The following is an 18,715-nucleotide window of genomic DNA, read 5'->3' as shown; positions in this document are numbered from 1 at the left end:
ATTAAAGGCTTTTGTTTAGCATTGGGACATTGAGCTATTAAAAAAAACACTTTATGTTTAGTTAAATTTTTTATTGACATTAGTTTAAATTTCTGCTTGCTCCTTATTATTTTAGTTATGCGTCATAAAATTAGCGCCTTTAAAAGCACCCATTTTATTTATTTAATACTTCATACACAAAGGATGGAGGCGGACTTAATGCCAGAGGCATTCTCTACCGGACCAACCTTAGAGTAATGCAGAGATAGGAAGAGAAGATGGAAGCAGCAAGAATATGCAACAGAACATTATTTATGCTCATGAGTATAGAGGAATAATGTGAATATGTTTGAATGTTCCGCCGCACAAGTTCGTTAGGACAGCGCCGGTGCTAAATACCTTCGAGTCTCGGAAACGTAAGCTCACAGCCTCACACAATGTGCTCGACAAACTACGTATTTACTTTGTGTTTCATTTATATTTAGGTAAATGGTACTGGTTTTGGTAAGATGCGTGTATTTCATTGAATTTTGTTGAGCATAAATAGAATAGGTTAATGTAAGTTATAAGTGATAAGTACTGAATAAAACTTGGTTACAACTGAAATGTGTGTAGTTTTTACTTGAACATATTTACAAGTGTTTGTGAAACACACAAACACTTAGTGCTCATTCACGTTGACTCGCGGGCGCGGTGGCGGGCGCGGTCGCGAAATATCAAACATATGGCGATGTACCGAAGTGTTCACGTACAAACCGTTCGCGCGGTCTAAGTCGCGGGCGAGCTAGCGGCGTCGCGCGCGGCCCGCGTGGCGCGCTCGCGCCAATATCAAACAAGTGAAGATGTTCGTGTGTGTTCACGTCGAACTAGCGGTGGCGGGCGCGATTCACTCGCGATGTCAAGTAAGTTCAACCAGTTTGAGCCAGTTTGAGCCAAGCGCCCGCCTGGCGGCCAACGTGAACACAAATCGCCACGTCCCCGCGCTCGCGACCGCCACCGCGCCCGCGAGTTCCAACGTGAACAAGCACTTATTCGATTATAGTTTGAGTCCGCTAATGAGCGGTTGCAAAGCCTAACAAAAGTTTTAACATATTAGTGCAAATTAAATAAAAAATATAAATGTCTCAAACTGGCGTCTCAAATAACCCATAACTACATAATTGAGTCATCCACAATATTCATATAAATTAATACGTCGGTAATATTTCTTGTAAAGTTGACAATATGGGCTTATGACTTCCTGCACATACCAATAAACGAGTAATAAAATAAATGTATGGAGAATAAAATAGATATAATCTTATTATTTATTATATTTAAGTCGCTGTTACGAGACTTTATGTAGTAATTGAATGTGAAATACAAAAATTATATTATAGTATGCAAGACCTGGGATATAAGTAGCAGTAAGTTTGTAGTTCTATAAAAAATCTTAATCATTATATTATTCCATAATACTTCTTTTTAATAAAAACTAGACGAAGCATTATTATGTCGCACATATTTACACCCATACGCAACAATATTATTATATTTCGATACATAAGTGCAAGTGGGCAAGCCAACTGCTTAACGGTGACACTATGTACCCCCATTATATACCCAACACCATTTAATCGACTCAAAATGAGTGATTTCACCATAACCGTGCATACAAACGGGTGTTTATAATTATAGTTCATTACTTCAACGCAGTACAAGTAGATAGTAATAAACATTTTTTTTTTAAATTACTGAAGCAGAAGTACAGTAATAGAAAAAACCCTGAGATCAATAAAACCGTTTCTATATTTATCTTGATAATAACAGGTAAATTAAACGAGTACCCGCTCACTCGTTCATTCAGAACAAAATAATAATGTTCTCTTACAAAGGTCAACACTCATTAGAGCTGTAACGTAATATAAAACCGCTCTGTGTATCTCGTCGACAAACCACACACTGAGTACAATGCCCACGCAAAACAAATAGCGTAACGTCTCATCAACCAGTTTGTACTATGCGGTAAAGCAAATATCATCACCATTTACTTACATAATAATATGTAAGACCAATGTTTTAGGAGTATTTACCACGACAACTATTTCAACGCAAATATTATTTCAGATACTTTTTTCTCTTTCAAGATAATAAATCATCATGATCAGTCGTCTTTTGAAGTATGCGCTCTTATGTGTTATTCACCTTATTATCCTTTCCACTTCACTGAACGAGTGATCGCAATCTAAAACACCAATTAAGAATGAATTTCACAAGACATTTTGTAAATGTTAATATACCGAAATAGTCCTATGTCCATCGCGCAAAAATACACAAAGAAACCTTAATCGATTAAAGTTTTTGACATTTATAAGTAATAAAATTGCTCTTGTAGTCATGCCAGACATGAAACTGGCACTGGACTCGAACAAAATACAAAAACTGTTTAACAAAGAATTAAGGTTACTCCCCTAGCTGTTATTTGTTCGTCTTTAAAATTGACGTAACAAAACATTTAGTGCTTGTTCACGTTGGAACTCGCGGGCGCGGTGGCGGTCGCGAGCGCGGGGACGTGGCGATTTGTGTTCACGTTGGCCGCCAGGCGGGCGTTTGGTTCAAACTGGCTCAAACTGGTTGATCTTACTTGACATCGCGAGTGAATCGCGCCCGCCACCGCTAGTTCGACGTGGACACACACGAACATCTTCACTTGTTTGATATTGGCGCGAGCGCGCCACGCGGGCCGCGCGCGACGCCGCTAGCTCGCCCGCGACTTAGACCGCGCGAACGGTTTGTACGTGAACACTTCGGTACATCGCCATATGTTTGATATTTCGCGACCGCGCCCGCCACCGCGCCCGCGAGTCAACGTGAATGAGCACTTATGCCTATGACCAAAGAATAGTCTGTGAAAAAACAAGCATCTTGTTGAAAAATATGTCCTTAAAGTTTTATATAACGTGTTACAGTGTTTACGCCTCGGAGCTGCAGGCGTTTGCAACTTTGTGTAAGTTACTTGTAACGTTTTCACTCAAGCACTTCTCTAGACATGATATACATCATAACAAGAGTTCACACGCGAGTTTTATTCTGTTAATTTTTTATCTTCAGGGTGCAAACATTTTTGTAACACTACGCGACATAAAAAAAGAGATTGATGTGTTGTGATGTATGACTTAACGGAAAAGATTTACGTCGAAAACAATTGTCCAAAGTCACCTCGATACCAGGCTATTATTATTATTATGAGCACAAGGATTTTATAACGCGATAACCAAAATTAAATACCCACCGTTTCCATCGTTCCACTGACAGCTAATATATCAGAATTTTTCCACAATTAATAATAGAACAAGCATATTATTCAAAAACCTTCGTCACGTGTAATAGATGTGTCTGGCGCGTGCTCCCCGAAGTGTCCAATATGTATTAAATCTGGTGAAAACTTCCCCCGGCACATATTTTATTGAACAACTCTTTTCAGCTTGGAACACGAGCGACATGATTTATTGGAGTTCTATTCACAAGTAGATCACTGCTCTATCTCGAACTAGACTCTTCTTGTGACTTCGTCTAAAATATCTCGCTTTCATTAGACTATTTTTATTTAAATTAATCAGAACTAATGTATGAATAAAAATTTTGCACTGCACCTTTGTTCTCGTTCAGATTTTGCAGTAAAACAGCGAATAATATCTATTACAGTTAAAACAGTATATTACAAATTGAATAAACTTACAATCGGGTCAAAAGTAACTGCCTAAAGACGACGTACCTTTATAATATATTATTCGTAAAATCTTTGTAGTTTCTACTCAGTTACTTTGCTGTTCCCTAGTGGGTACAAACGTCAAGCTTTCAAATCCATTCGCCAGTCATAAAACGTTTATTTTCACTCACAGCTATACAAACATTCTCACAAACTTTACATTTGTAATATTAAAAAGCTATTCTATTCAAGTCAGAAAGCCAAGATTTTTCAAGGAGTGGCCACGAAAATACCTCTGAAAAAATGTGAATAAATTGATGGATCCAATCTGTTACATCTTAATATCGGCATCAAAAATAAAACTCTTCTCATTTTTGTCTCGTAAAATCAAGTTTGTACTTAAATGATCAAGTTGGAACGCAATTATCAAAAATTGCGAAGACATTCGCTTTAATTATCAACTTTTATAACTTCTGTTTGTAATTGTTAATTAAGAAAACTTGTGTAATTCGTTCAAAGAGGAAATTTCCTAAATTCTGGGACATAAACAGCTTTGCTAACAAGTTTCGATACGAAGCAATTATGGGAGGAAAATAAAGAATGGTAGAGCGATGTGTGTGGCGGAACAAAGCGTCTCTGTTGTTTGGTGGAAGACGATAACGTCAGTTAGCTCGGGGCTTGCGGCTCGCCTCTCAAGGCTAGTTCAGACTAAATTGTTAATTTTGTAGGAAACATTTATACATTTTCTTGGTACATTTTTGCCCAGACTAAGGCACTACAGAGGTCTGGATTGTCTTAAAAATACTTTTCATAAGTTACACATTAAAGTCAGATCTTTTCGTTTTTCTAAATTGTAACGGCCGGCTTCGGACTTCCTGGATGAGTTCTTTAACTTATCAGATGGGATATTTACCGATATTAATTTCATACATTTGCTGTCACTTTATCTATCAGACACGTTAAGTATATATCATAAGCCGTGACTGTCTCCTTATGTTTCGTACTGTTATGCTCGCTACATCGCCAGCATATAATTATATAGTATTTTCAAGCAACTACATTATTTTCTTAGCTTGCGACTTATTTGTCACTCTTCTAGGCACGAGTCCGGTGTGAACTAGTCTTCAATAAGGTCCAGGTTATTTATGTGTTCCCCAGACGTCGGTCGTCGTTCGTAGTCGCTCGTCGGTCGGCATGTTGTCGCAGACAAATTGCCCGCTATTTTTATCAAAATCTTTGATGTCGGTAGGGTTGCCAGACGGCAAAACTTAAATACAAAATTTGAGATAAGTATTTGAGAAAGTACTATGACGAGACTGTTGCATACGATATCCATTGTAACGTAAAGTTTATAATAATCTATGGAAAATTAGTCGAATTACAATTTGAAAATAGAGAAGTTAAAAGTTAGTTATTAAACGTATCGAAGTCAATGTAAGACAGTTATCAAATAAATCAGCCTGGCGCATTTAGAAGGAAGAAGTAAAGAAAGGCGATCGTCACAAAGGTTTCATCAAGTTAGGTTTAATTTTATTTTGAAATCACGAAAGTATTTCAAGTATGAAGCCGAGCACACATCCGCACATTCTGCGTCACTTCTCTCACGTTCAAATCGCCGTGGGCGTGCTACAAACCAACGGTCAAACAGGTGACACGTAAATATTTGTCCAGACATGAGCGCCAGAGGCACGTCCGCGCAAAGCTAACGCGTGCCAGCCCTAGCGCTGAGGGTGACGCATTTTCTTACCTATTAGGTATTCTCTGTGGGTAGGTCTAACGTCTCGCTAAATATTTTCTTAGAATTATAACAAACTATTTTCGTGTTGAAATGTTTAGTATATTTTTTCGCACTGACTTGTATTTTTCATAAGATGTTTTTTGCAGAAACACTTTTTATATTATTTTGTTAATTATTTATTATAGCAGGATCCCAGCTTTCCACGTAAAAGCAACTACTTAAATTGTTTTTCACAGGTCAATGTTATAGTCCGACAACTAAATAGAGAGCTTTCGCGTGCGCAATTGATCTAGATTACAATTAATATTCTGTGTATGTGCAAAGTAAAACTGTCCTCTGTCCACTGCCCACGCATGAGGGTTACTGATGTTATAAAGTCTAAAGTTTGCATACCTTAGTCACACGCAAACCTTGCATACAAGGCTGTCTACAAAATTGTTGGACTGTTACCGCTACCATCACCATACAGATCCAAAATAGAGATTCTGCGAAACTATAATCATACTTTATCTTAGCAAAATTTCAGTGATTTGTTTAGACTATGTTCTGCTAGACACAGTAACGAATTTTCTTAGTTCTATTTAAATGCTAACTAACGAAATCGTAATTAATTGAGTTGCAAAGTAAATATAATTCAATAAATATTCACGTCGTCGAAGCGAGTAATAACAGCAAATATAATAAATATTCATTAGTTGAAGTAATCTCACAATTTACGATACTTGAAATCCAATAACAGTTACTATTTGATATTCAAATATTATGTTCTGAAACCTAGACTCATATTTTATTATTAAGGTATACTTATTTATAACGTATCTTCCAAAATATAGCAAGTAATAGGCGTGTGAATAAGAACGTAGTCTTACGGCTGTAATATACAATAATTATTTAGTATTATAACTTTAGCTATTCCGTATAACTTTAGCTAGATTGACATTATAAATGTTCTAACCAAAACTTCTGTGGAAAACTGGAGAAATGTTTTAGAGCTCATTATCAATGCACATCTAATAGAAGGCTATCGGGATAAAGCTTTCGTGATATAACCACATAACTAAGTTTCGATATGGGGCAAGTAATCTATATCAAAAGGATATGTGCTAATAATGTGACTGAACAATAAAGGGTCTTTTTTCATTTCCAATTTATATTTATAAAGAACGTAAACAAAATGGCAATTATCGTCTTAAATGGGTCAAAGCAATTAACTCTTTAGAAAACGAGGCAAAAGATAAAGTGATATTTTCCTTTCCTTTTATCTTTGTATAATGGTGTCGTTATCTTTTGTTGTCCACTGTCGGACAGTGTTCGCACAATTGGACAGTAGTATATATACGCTTACTCGTCGTGGGAAGGACAATGGGTAATGTGTTTTATGGGGAGTACGTAGGCGTGTGTCCGTTCTAGCGAGGGGTATAATGATTGCTGGTATTTATTGCTGAGATATATCAAATGGTACAGTTTTTGCGATTGTTGAAAATAAAGAAGATTAAAGACTTATGTACATTGATTTGTGTCTGCTTTTTATACAATTTATTTTACAAACATGTAACTGCTGGTTACATATAAAATTGAAAAAAAAGAAAAATTATTTATAATAGACTGAAAATTCAACCATTTTCATCAAAATGTGTTTTCATTCACATAGGTACTTATTGTTTGCAACTGAATCACCGAAATCAATTACGAATCCGTGCATCATCAATTGAGATAGAAACTTCTTGACATGATTTAACCACAGCTGTTATTATTTACTCACATTGTACTTGAAATCTTATTCAATACCAATATTTACCTTGAAAATGTATCTAGTCTAAATATATATTCATTAGCAAACAGCAGACAACAACAAGTACTAATGTAATAGTCGGCTAATAACTACGATCCCCTCGGCGGCTCGGCATAATTCGGCATAATTCGGCACAGTTCGGCATAATTCGGTTAAGGCGAGCTCTAGACCGAGTACAATGTTTGAGATATAATGTCTATCTCAACGGGACGGCCTATATTTAGTCTAGGTAATGTTAACTTAGTATTTAAGTTGTACCTTGTAAGAGGACTTGTAAGAGGATTTCAAGTCTAATTGCTAGTAAACTGACATTTATTTGGTACAAAGAAAATATGAAAGATGAAGCAAGAAACCAATTAGTGTTGAAATTGGTGAGTTTAGGCTTTTGTTCTGTGTGCAGCCAATTTATTTTTATAATAGAATGATGTTATTGAATGAGTCTAGATTATTATGCTTGTATTAGACAAAAAGATAGGTAGGCAAGTCTTTATTGGAAAACTTTGTATATTAAGACCTTGAACATTGATTGAACGGAAAAATATTTGCAATACATAAAGGATGCAAATACACCGTTATAACAGATACAGACAAACATACACACATATAGACACAGAATACTACTACATACTACCAAACTGCCCTTTAGTCGTAGAGACGTAATCCAACAGAATGATGAGCAGTCTTAAACGCACCAATTACAACAATATTTGTATCCAATTAATGGAATCAATCATTATCCCACATCATATTATAACATAATGGATTAAGATTGACTACGGAAACGTAACAAAGTGCTCATCAGAATCATGAACACAAGCAACATTAACGTACAACATATACCCGACCCACTCGAGGTGCAAACTTGCAACAACTTCACACAACAAATGTTTGTTCACAGTCGCAAACATTTGCCAACGTTCACAAACATTTGAAGCCTGTGCTCTATAGAATTGGCATGCCGCAATTTGAACACAGATATCAAACTTGCTGAGAATTAATTGTATCAATTTGGAATATTCTTTGGTCACTGCCTACCCTTACGTGAAAAATGTGTGACTTTTTATGTTTAACTATCAGTAATATTCCTATCATAAATAATTATTATCCTGTTAATACCATCAAGATAGACGGATAGACGGAAGTAACAAAGTGTACATCAGTATCATGAACAAAGCACAAACGTTCAACTTACAATCGAGGTAAACTTGCAACAACTTCACACAACATATGTTTGTTCACACTCGCAAACATTTGCCAACATTTACAAACATTTACCAACACTCCACAGAGTTGGCAAGCCAACATTTGAAAATAGATATCAAATTGTTATATTTGGAACAAAACAAAAACTCTGAATTTGATGCATAAAACTCTATTTCAATTTGCAGTGACAAGACTTTATCAAAACGTGAAATTACGATAGACCCATTTTAACATTTGAAAAATCAGAGTGATTTTTTCTGACTCCAGTGTTATCTTTTATTTGTAATTAGGGGATTATATATAGGTAATCGATAGTTTGATTGACTTCCGGATACTCGATAGTGTATACATTTCGTATCTTGTCAGAAAATCGTTGTCTAGAAAATGTCTTACTGAGCTCTATTCTTAAGACATTTTCCCTTTTTCCTCGTATAAAAGTTAGGTTCATTAAAATTAACCGTCACGATTTCTCACACATCTCGCAGTCGGTTTAGAGTGAAACTTTCCGTTTGTTTTAAGTTAAAGCGCTAATGTGATGTGTGTTTTAAACTTCGTACTTTGTTCTGACTGAGAATTAGTTGGATATCGCTGTACAGATAGTTTATTTAAACTTCTGCTGGTAGAAAGTTATCTGTGAGGCAAGATTTGTACTTTCAACACTTAGTAATTTCTACTTTTTTAACTTTACCGACCTACATGAAAATTTTAGGAGACAAAATCCATATAAACCCATTCAACCGTTCTTGTGATTGCGTATCAAATATTTACATAAATAATATTTATGAAAAAAACAGGATACCGATGAACCCAAAAAAGAAATGCGGCAACAAAACATCTCTACAATCAGTACAACAACAAATCTTTAAACGTTATCTATCGCACAATCGAGTCACTGAATAAAAACACTGTATCAGTGAATTTAAAACAAAATCCCGCCGCAATACAAACAGTCTCTAAGCTCCGTGGAGCTTGAAAAAGGGGTGACGTTGTGTATAATGTGAGCACACGGAACATTTATCTATGTTAAGCAGGTCCTAATGAAGATACATACGATTAGCATCCGCCGCCGCCGGCCGTGGCCGTTTGTACCGAGGTAACAGCGTGTAGTGTGTAATGCTCACGTTTATTTTCCTTGTTATACAAATGTAGGGACTGATAAGCTAATTTGATTGTTTTATGACTTAATGTTAGGATTTTACTTATATAGACTACGATTAAAAGTAAAACAAATAGAGCTTCAGATATAGGACAGGGCGGTACCTAGTCGCTTGACTTATTCGCGGTACAATCTGTGACTAGCAAAACATTAAACTAAACTCTTTAGCTTAATCGAATCATTGTGGTAGTCGAAATTAAAATCGATTGAAATCTTTTCTTCTTAATTTTTTGGTTTTTTTGCAAACCTATTAGTGACTTGTGGAAAAACATAATAGTACTTAGTTATCACTAATCCACAACTTCTGAAATATTGAAATCACTCACCTATAGGTGTTTCAAAGTGCACAGCAGTAGGTAACGGTGTGATGTTGGTAATTCTCAGTCGGTAGCAGGACCTTCGTCCGAGTATGAGCGCGCCACTTGGTCGTAGCGTGGCTGTGCCCAGCTGACTGCCCAGTGCGCCAGGGTCCAGCCCGCAACCAGTATCTAGAGTAGAAGAAAAGAACAGTAGAAGTAATATTTGTACGCCATTTATTAGTTTTGTGGCTATTTTCAGCTGTTGTGATTGTCCATTCAGATTTTTAAGCGGTCTTAAATCTGTATTTATGGTTTGAGTTCAATTTTGGAGTTGGTTTACCTTTAAACGAACTGTACAGAGGTTTTATGACAGTCTATCCCAATAATACAACTTGATTTTAAAGGACATTTACATTCTTTGGTACAACGTTTAATCTGTTACCAGTTGTGGTGATACTTAAACTTTCTAGCTTACAATTTAAACCGCAATCGTAAAAGTATTGCAAACAAGAAATGTAGAGGAAATTTCTAACTACGCAATTTCTGTTGAAATAAAAAAGACCACGTACGGGATATAAATAAATCGTTAAGAAAAACTGCTAACCAGTTACGCCTCCACCAGACTACTGCACTAGAAAATTCGAAATTCAATTAAAAAACTTGTAGCTGGCTGTAGATAATCTACTAGAACACATTTTTCCTCTATAAATATAAAGGGAACGCTCTCAGCCCAGATTAATTAGGTTTATATCAAAGTGCTGGCTGCTTTAGAAGAAAATACGATAAATATTAGTTCGTTGAAGTAAAACTTGTGCAGTTCTAAGCTCTCTAAAGAATTTATTATTAGTTTGCGTTACCGGATACCGTACATGGATATTGAACAGCCTAGATGACGCAAATCTTAAGCAGAATAAAATATTAGTGGCCAATAAAATTGTGGTCACCACTTTGCTAATACTATTGTGTGCAGGGTCGACAGGTTAGAGACAACTTTTTTGTGCGACACACAAGTAGCTGCTTTTGTTACAGTTTTGTTGTTATTTATATTTAAGGCTTGCGTAATGAGTTCCAATTATGTTATTTATTGACCAAGAGGTTTTTAAGACGACGAGTTTACCTAAATTAAATTGTAAACGACCCTCCATGCAGTGGTATGGTCTAGAGATGTTGTTGACAGTAAATGTAACGGTTTTTGACTTTGAAAGACCATAATATCGTGACGTCATTTTAATCACAAAACACTAGTGAAATATCCTTTATTGTGCTATTTGATGAAGCTTACGTATCTAGTGTATTCAATATCTGTGATAGCTCGCCTCAAAATGGCGTTGAGGAAAAATAAATTTCAAAGTTTATAGTGAAGTAGATGCAGTTGCTGTCTGGGTTGAGCACCAGGTGACTCTTGAACATTATACCGACCGTATTTTCCTTAAACTGCGCCACGTTTTAAATTATAAAGTTGATCAGTTTCGTCCCAGGTATTTTGTGAGCAACAAAAAGTTGCAAATTGCTTTTCAGAATCGGGTCTCTAGTCACAAGACACAATGTTTCTTAGCATGATTTATAGATTCTTACACCATGAAATTATGACGATATTAGTTGTTTTAATATTGAATGGCTATTTCGTTTTTGATTTTCTTTTTTAAAACTTTTAGTAGGCAAAAACCTCCCCCTTTTAATTATTTATTTCCCAAATTCCCAGTTTTATCTTCTATACTAATATTATAAAGCTGAAGAGTTTGTTTTGTTTGTTTGTTTGAACGCGCTAATCTCAGGAACTACTGGTCCGATTTGAAAAAATTTTTCAGTGTTAGATAGTCCATTTATCGAGGATGGTTATAGGCTATATATCATCACGCAACTACCAATAGGAGCAGAGTACCAGTGAAAAATGTTACAAAAACGGGGAAAATTTTTAACGCTTATGTAACGCAAGCGAAGTTGCAAGGTCAGCTAGTCTTGTATATTTATAGTTAATTTGATAAATGGTAGCGTCCACATAAATCATTCTATCAATTCGTGACCCAAAATATTCCATCCAGTAGGTATACAACACAATTAAATTCAAACTCTTGTACAAATTACTCACAGCACTCATGACTGATACCGAAGCAGGGCAGCAGCCGCACGATGACGCGCGGCGCGAGCACGCGGTACGCGACGAGCGAGGCGCGCGCCTCGGTCGCCGCCGCGCCGTGCACGCGCGCCAGGTCCGCGCCGCAGCGACGAGCTTGTACCAGCGTGGCTACGCACCCGTCACGCTGGAAGTAAGGAGAGCGTTCAGAAACATGACCATAGTCTGAGCGGTCGTGTATGGCTTCATCAATATGTTTTACCTTCAGATGGTCTTTAAGGCATCTATATAAATAAAAATGAATCTCGAAATGTATGTACTTGCATAGCTTTGGAAAAATTATACCATATTGGACGATGCTTTTTTAATGTGTTTGTAATTGTTAGGACAAGGTTTGTATGGGATCGACGGGAGCCAAAAAAACATGTTTTCGAAATTCGACTATTGTCATCATTATCTCGTGGGCAGACGACCGAATAGACTGCGTTACTTCACAAATATGTTACTTCTATTGAACAATTAATATTTAAAAGATGTACTATAAATATAACAATTTAAAACGTAATTGCATTATCTTACATCGCAGAATATCAGATGCAATAAACGTAAATGTAAAAACTTCAGCTGAACTGAATATTAAAATTGCAGTGCGAACAATTTCTACAAACGTAATTTATTTTTCATTCGAGAACAATAATTAATTTTACTTATACGTTCAATTTTGTTTTCATTCGATTTTAATTAAATTTAAAGATCCGTGTTTTATATTATTAAGCTTGTATTCTACGAAGAACTCGGCAGAGAATTACTCACACATTTTGTTCTACGAAACAAGTAAAACTTAAATTACACAGTAAACGCCACGCATTTATAGATTACTTACTCTGAAAACTATTAACATTATCACAAAGTGACAAAAACAGTTCCAAACCCAATTATTCCTTAAAATAATTATTGAAATAACTTTAAGTTTATGAAAATGGGAATATTCTAGCGTCGAGGCAAGGGAGAATATTGTACGTAATAAAAACAACTAAAACCATTAGCCCGAGATAAAATCATTTGTACACTCTAAAAACAGCACAGTGAATGCAGAAGTCACATTCCTGAACACGACACAATTACCTTGTTTGCAGTTGCACCGTGTAATAAAAACATTGTGAAATTTGTACGTCCGTGTAATTTCAGCAAACTGGACGCAAATTACCAAAGAATTATTCGCAAAATACTCTGCACTTTGTAACAAAATGTTCCAAATTTTCAAAAGAAACGACTCGGAGCCGTATTTTCCAAACTAACTTTGCTTTTACAAGGATCTCGGGACTGGAGAGAGTACTTTTAACAGTGTTTTTTAAAAAAGGGTGTAAACTTTTACTTTGAACAACAGCGCTAATAGATATTGCGCTCTTGCTCGCTCAACGAGTTTTATTTTCAGCGACTCCTAACTTGCAATGCTGAGGGAAGTACATATTGTCGTTTATATGGAACAGGACATTTTGCTACTGGCCAACGTTAGATATTTTAATACAAGTTAATTAAAAGAGTTCCGCCGGTAACGTGTTTTTTCCAGCTAAACCGATGGTTCATCCCGCATGTGTTATTTACCGTAAAGTAAAAACCCATTGTGGTACTTTAAAAAAGAAAACTTAGCCTGTGCTTGATTAAGTCGTGAAAACATTAGAGACAGGCGAACAGACTTTTGTTTTTATTAAATTCGTATGCACATTAGACTTGTGTATCTGTATTATTATTTGGTTTTTGCCTACCCCTATGGTAAAAAAGCGTGTTTGTCTATTATTATTCTCTTCTTTATTATGTAAATGAATTGTCCAACACCTCAAATTCTATTAAAGCAGTAAGTAAATATAGAGTGTATTTGTGTGTAGAAATGCAAACTGGTGTCAGAGGGACGATTTATTCAGTCGTATGTTCGTGCCACCTTATTAAGGCTCTTTGTCAGCTTCAATATTTGTGTTTGTCACTAACTTGCTAAAGAAGAAAATGAGGTTTTGTGTTTCTCAAATTAAAACTTGTGTTTTCTTTGCATCGTAGATTTTTCTTGTCGGTAACGTTTGCATGAATTTATAAAGTATTATGCTTACATGAGATACTCTCCTTTTATCTTAAAATAGATTTTTCCATTACGTACATAAAATTATGTCGTGTTCTCGCAGGAATGGACAGAGATCAAAGAACGACGCTTCCTTCACTCCTTGCAGACTTCCCTTGCTTCACTCACATCCATACATTTTGTGTCATACATGTGGACTGTTGGATTTTTTTCTATTAAGTTGCCTTGTATTCAGCTCCGTGAAATAGGTAAAACCTTTCTCAAATAATTACACCAACAGACGGTCTGATTGCTTCTTATTTTAAGCTATCCTTTTGTCCCGAGAATTACGAATTTCCTCAAATCTCCACTATACAGGGCTAACAAAGATTACCAAACGCACGTTCCTCGCTATAATTTTTCCCAAAGCGGTAAATTGAAGGTTGTATAGAAACCTTGGCTCCCTAACTGACCGTAATGTCCGTAATGTTCGTAATGACTAATGGACTGTTCTACACAATAGATTTCATATTCTCATTGTTTTACAATGAATTGAAGCGAGCGAAAGTAATTTTCATTTCACTCTTTTGAGCCTTTTTTAAAGCCTACTTTCCGCATTGATAATTAGTTTTATTTTATTAGAGTTTGTATGAGTTTACAAAAAAGATATTGTTCAATAATATTTGTTATTAGTTCCAACGTGGAATTCCAGTAATTTGTGTTGCGTATTAAATGCAAGGAACAAAGTACTTATTTTCTTAATTTTCTTTGATATCAAAACCGGGAGCGCCAATGGGTATGTATGTAGAGTGTATTTTTAAAACTGAACTCCATCCCAACCAATGGAAGGTTTTAAGCAAACTGAACAAAAATACGCACTGTGTATAGAGACCCTAACGCGTAGATTAAAAATGATAAAATATTAATCGTTTCTATTTTTACTGACTGTTAAGATGGACTTTTATTGCTATTCCTCTCGTCTCGCCTAAATAAATTTGATTAAACTGTCTCAAAGATATTTAGTTTCCTTCCCTTTGTTTACTTTGTAAAAGAATTTAATTTCTACGTTTCTCGAGTTTCGTAAATATACCTTCGTCAGTTGTCTTTCAATATAACAGAATGTTGAAATATTTAAGTTGAATGAACAAAGGTCAACGCTTTGTTACAGTCAACACAATGTTGTTTCTGTATCAATGAATATTATCGGAATAATTAGCTGAAGGCTAACATTATGACATTACATTACACGTGGAATAATAATGTTGATAATTAAATGGGTATCGGCTTATTTGAGAGAACCCCTACATAGTAAATAATTTTTGGTTTATATAATTTTAAGACCTCCATTCTAAGTAAGCGTGGAATGATAGTATAAGACATACTTTAAAAGTGCAAAATGCTTGGAGACATTAGAAATGTCTTGACGTGTTAACCACCAAGTAGTAATGGCTATCGTACTCATAGTGATTAGGTACAAACCTGTGGAGCGTTAACATCATATCGTATATCGGCGACCTCTCCCTCCTTGAGCGCGCCGCGGCTGGGCCTCAGCAGAGCGCAGGAGCACGCCACCTCCTTGCAGTTCTCGCACGGAATGCGACCGACACAGGCGGGGCGAGGCTTGTTCTCACCTATCCAGCGGTATGGCTCACACCAGAAACATATCTAGAGGAAACAATTTAATATAAGCTTTTGTAAACATACAGATAATATTAATTGCATTTCCATGGAAACCAATAGCAGTAGCAAATTTAAGTCACCTTATTTAATTATGTCAAACCAGTAGCAATAAAAATACATCGACCATTCTTAGTATTGCGCAATCGGATAAAAATTTTGTAACAGGAGGTTTTCCAGACCAAGGTAAACAATAACGAATTTTCAGCTTGTAATTCCGCGTATTGTTAATTTTAAATGTATTTAGCTAAGTTATAATGTCATTAAACATGAAACGATTCATCTCGTAATTATGTTGTTCAGCAGATAAACTCAATTGCTTCGGGGACTTCACCGCTGCTTGGGGAATACAATGTTTATGAACACCATGTTAATGTTTTGTGAAGCAATCAAAGCTGTAAAATGTCCGAGATTTTATAGCGAAGAATTGCAGCTATGGAGGCAATAAACATCATTATACGCTGAAGAACATTTGGTAACATTAAACAATAAGGATATTGTCATTTTATGACACCAGTTTGACAATGAAATCTCTCATGGTTCAGGTGAATGTCCCTAATATTAGACTATAAACTAGGGCCGTAAAAGCCGACAGCCGGCTGATAGTATTAATTCAAGTTTAATTTAGGCTTTTATTGTCATTCTGAAGACTTAATCTCCCGGCTTAAGCGTGAGGGCCGCTTTGTAGAAAAATAATTTGAGGAAGTACTTTAGGGAGACTAGGGGAAATAAATTGGAGCTAAAGAGACTTGGTAATATCAAGGGAAGTTAGTTGTGTTAGAGTTACGACTAAACTAATTTTAAGTCTGAAATGGAAGTTTTAACCAGCTTAGTTTCGTGGTCTCTGGCACGTAACTATGTCAAAATTGGTCTCGTCACAAAGGTTTTAGCATACCTGGTGCATGATAATAGTATTTGCATTTAATTTGGGAGTCGGACAAAGACTGCCATTCTGTTTTCCTGTTAGTGAATTATTAATAACTCTGGATTAAAAAATACCTTATAAATTGTTAAAAAATGTAAGGGACCAACAGTATAACGAACAAATATAAATATTTGATCCTGCCTTTTTTGATGCATGATGTTTTAATAAAAAGTAGATGATTTGAGTAGCTGTCGTGACGTCACATCACATACGAACTAACATCGTTTGTGTTTGACAGATAAAATTGAAATGTCGAGCACTTCCGGCTCCGGGGAGAAAATAAAAGGGTTCACTCAATAGCTGGGGTTTGTTTTAGAATATGTGTTATGATAAAAGATGGACTCAATTTTGAGATCTAAGGGTGTCGAGTATGACAATTTCCTTTTAGGCAACGTTGTATGCTGTGCTATGCTGATACTGATGGAACATGCCGAGCGTTGACCATTTTTCAATGTAAATTGACAAAAATATACATATGTACATGTGATCGTAAACACTAATATACATACAAAGAAATTATACCAAAAGAGCGAAAACTTCACTGAGATATTTATGCGGTACAGCAATTATAAGATTAATTTAGAACAAAAAAAGGAAAAGAGTTCAAATTTAAAGTAAAGCGTCCCTATTTTCATTGCCTTTGATCTTTCATTTACTTACCTGTTCGGTAATGAGGTTAAATCAGAATTATAACTAGAAGATCTACAGTACTTACATGTTGAAAAGTGTCGTTAGTAAGTTCGAAGGTGGTCTGCATGTGCATGCCCGGCGGGACCACTCCGAGCCACGCTCGCACTGGTCTCAGCGTCGGGTGTCGCGTCTCACACTGACGGGTGATCACGCAGTTTGCTTCCCATTCGTTGGTGTCTGCTAGCATTCTGGGAGAAAAGACCTTGTTTAAGTAGTTTCACAATGTTGTTGAATGACAATATTGAATGTGTTACTGGTCTGATATAATTCTAGGATAATGATGATGGTGATCATGACGCTTACGACCTCTTTGAACAGTTACAAAATAAATGGATCAAACGCTTCAAGTACCCCTAATGATTTAATTACAAGTCTGTCTTCTCATAGTTCTCATTGTTAATAGGTCAGGTAGACCGGTGCTTGTATGTAATAGACCTATGATTTTTACAATGCAATTCTTTTACTTAAGAAAACTATCAAGTTGTCCAGTGGGACACTAAACAAGGTTAAGGAAAAAATAACTATCAAGTTAACCAGTAGTCCACATCACCTTATACAACTTGAACTGATTGATGTTTACTAATGAAGATTAATAGACCAAAAGACTAACCTAAGTTCATCAGTCTGAGGATAGTGATTGGGCAGCGAGGGCAGCGGCAAGGTGACGGTGGTGGTGGCGCAGTGCGCGGGGGTGAGGTAGAGCGGCGCGGGGCGGGGCACGCGCTCCGGCGTCACCCACACCACGCGCGACTCGTCCCACCCGTACAGCTGCCACGCGCTGATGTTCACCTCGATTGACGTCGCCCTGGACAAGGTAAGACAGCAAATAAGACAGTAGTTCTTTGTTGTTGGTTCTACTCACTGAAGTGCAGTGGTAGGTGGTGTAGGTCAAGTTTTGGACAATTTTATTGTCATGTAGGGGGTAGTTTATGTTGCTTAAAAGTTTTCGGTTGCAGTATATATACTATACATTACGAATAGTTACCGCACAAAACACAGTAGAAAAATGCATTTTAGCTGTGTTTGCTTGAATAAATAGTTTTACTACCAGTAAAGTGCAACAAGTCAGCTTCCTATGATAATGGAAACGATACACGTGGTTTTCATCTGGCAGTAAGACGGAAATACTCAAATTCCCGATGTAATAAATTATTATTTACCTTCTAGAATGGTAGAGCATGAGTACCGGTGGGTCCAGCACGAACCTGAGTGGCACCACTTCCCACCACACCTCCATCTGCGCGCACACCACCTCGCATACCTCCCGGCTACCAACCTGGTTTGATCAAAAAGTTAATAGTTTATGTAATGCAACGGGTCTTAAATGATTTTTTTTTCTAACCCTTACTGTCCCAATGTTGGGCAAGATCTGTTCTTGAATTTTGGAAACGATTAGACTTTGAGTGTAAAAACCAGTCCGAAAAGGTTACGATACTGATCGTGG

General features: G+C 36.4%; 1 protein-coding gene across 1 annotated transcript in view; it reads right to left on the bottom strand.

Moving 5' to 3' along the window:
• The window catches only part of LOC142977675 (uncharacterized), a 166,997-nt gene that overhangs the window by 110,553 nt on the left and 37,729 nt on the right, over nucleotides 1-18,715 (bottom strand). Inside the window, exons 13-18 of the mRNA XM_076121748.1 lie at nucleotides 18,432-18,547; nucleotides 17,882-18,076; nucleotides 17,297-17,459; nucleotides 15,459-15,644; nucleotides 11,945-12,116; nucleotides 9,883-10,044 (exon numbers count right to left, since the gene is read on the bottom strand). Of these exons, the coding sequence (XP_075977863.1) occupies nucleotides 9,883-10,044; nucleotides 11,945-12,116; nucleotides 15,459-15,644; nucleotides 17,297-17,459; nucleotides 17,882-18,076; nucleotides 18,432-18,547 (994 nt within the window). The remainder of the gene's footprint in view (nucleotides 1-9,882; nucleotides 10,045-11,944; nucleotides 12,117-15,458; nucleotides 15,645-17,296; nucleotides 17,460-17,881; nucleotides 18,077-18,431; nucleotides 18,548-18,715) is intronic.

This window comes from Anticarsia gemmatalis, chromosome 13 (genome assembly GCF_050436995.1).
Source record: "Anticarsia gemmatalis isolate Benzon Research Colony breed Stoneville strain chromosome 13, ilAntGemm2 primary, whole genome shotgun sequence".
NCBI lineage: Eukaryota > Metazoa > Arthropoda > Insecta > Lepidoptera > Erebidae > Anticarsia > Anticarsia gemmatalis.
Note: the sequence above shows the minus strand (reverse complement) of the source record. Positions and strands in the feature narration are given on the sequence as shown.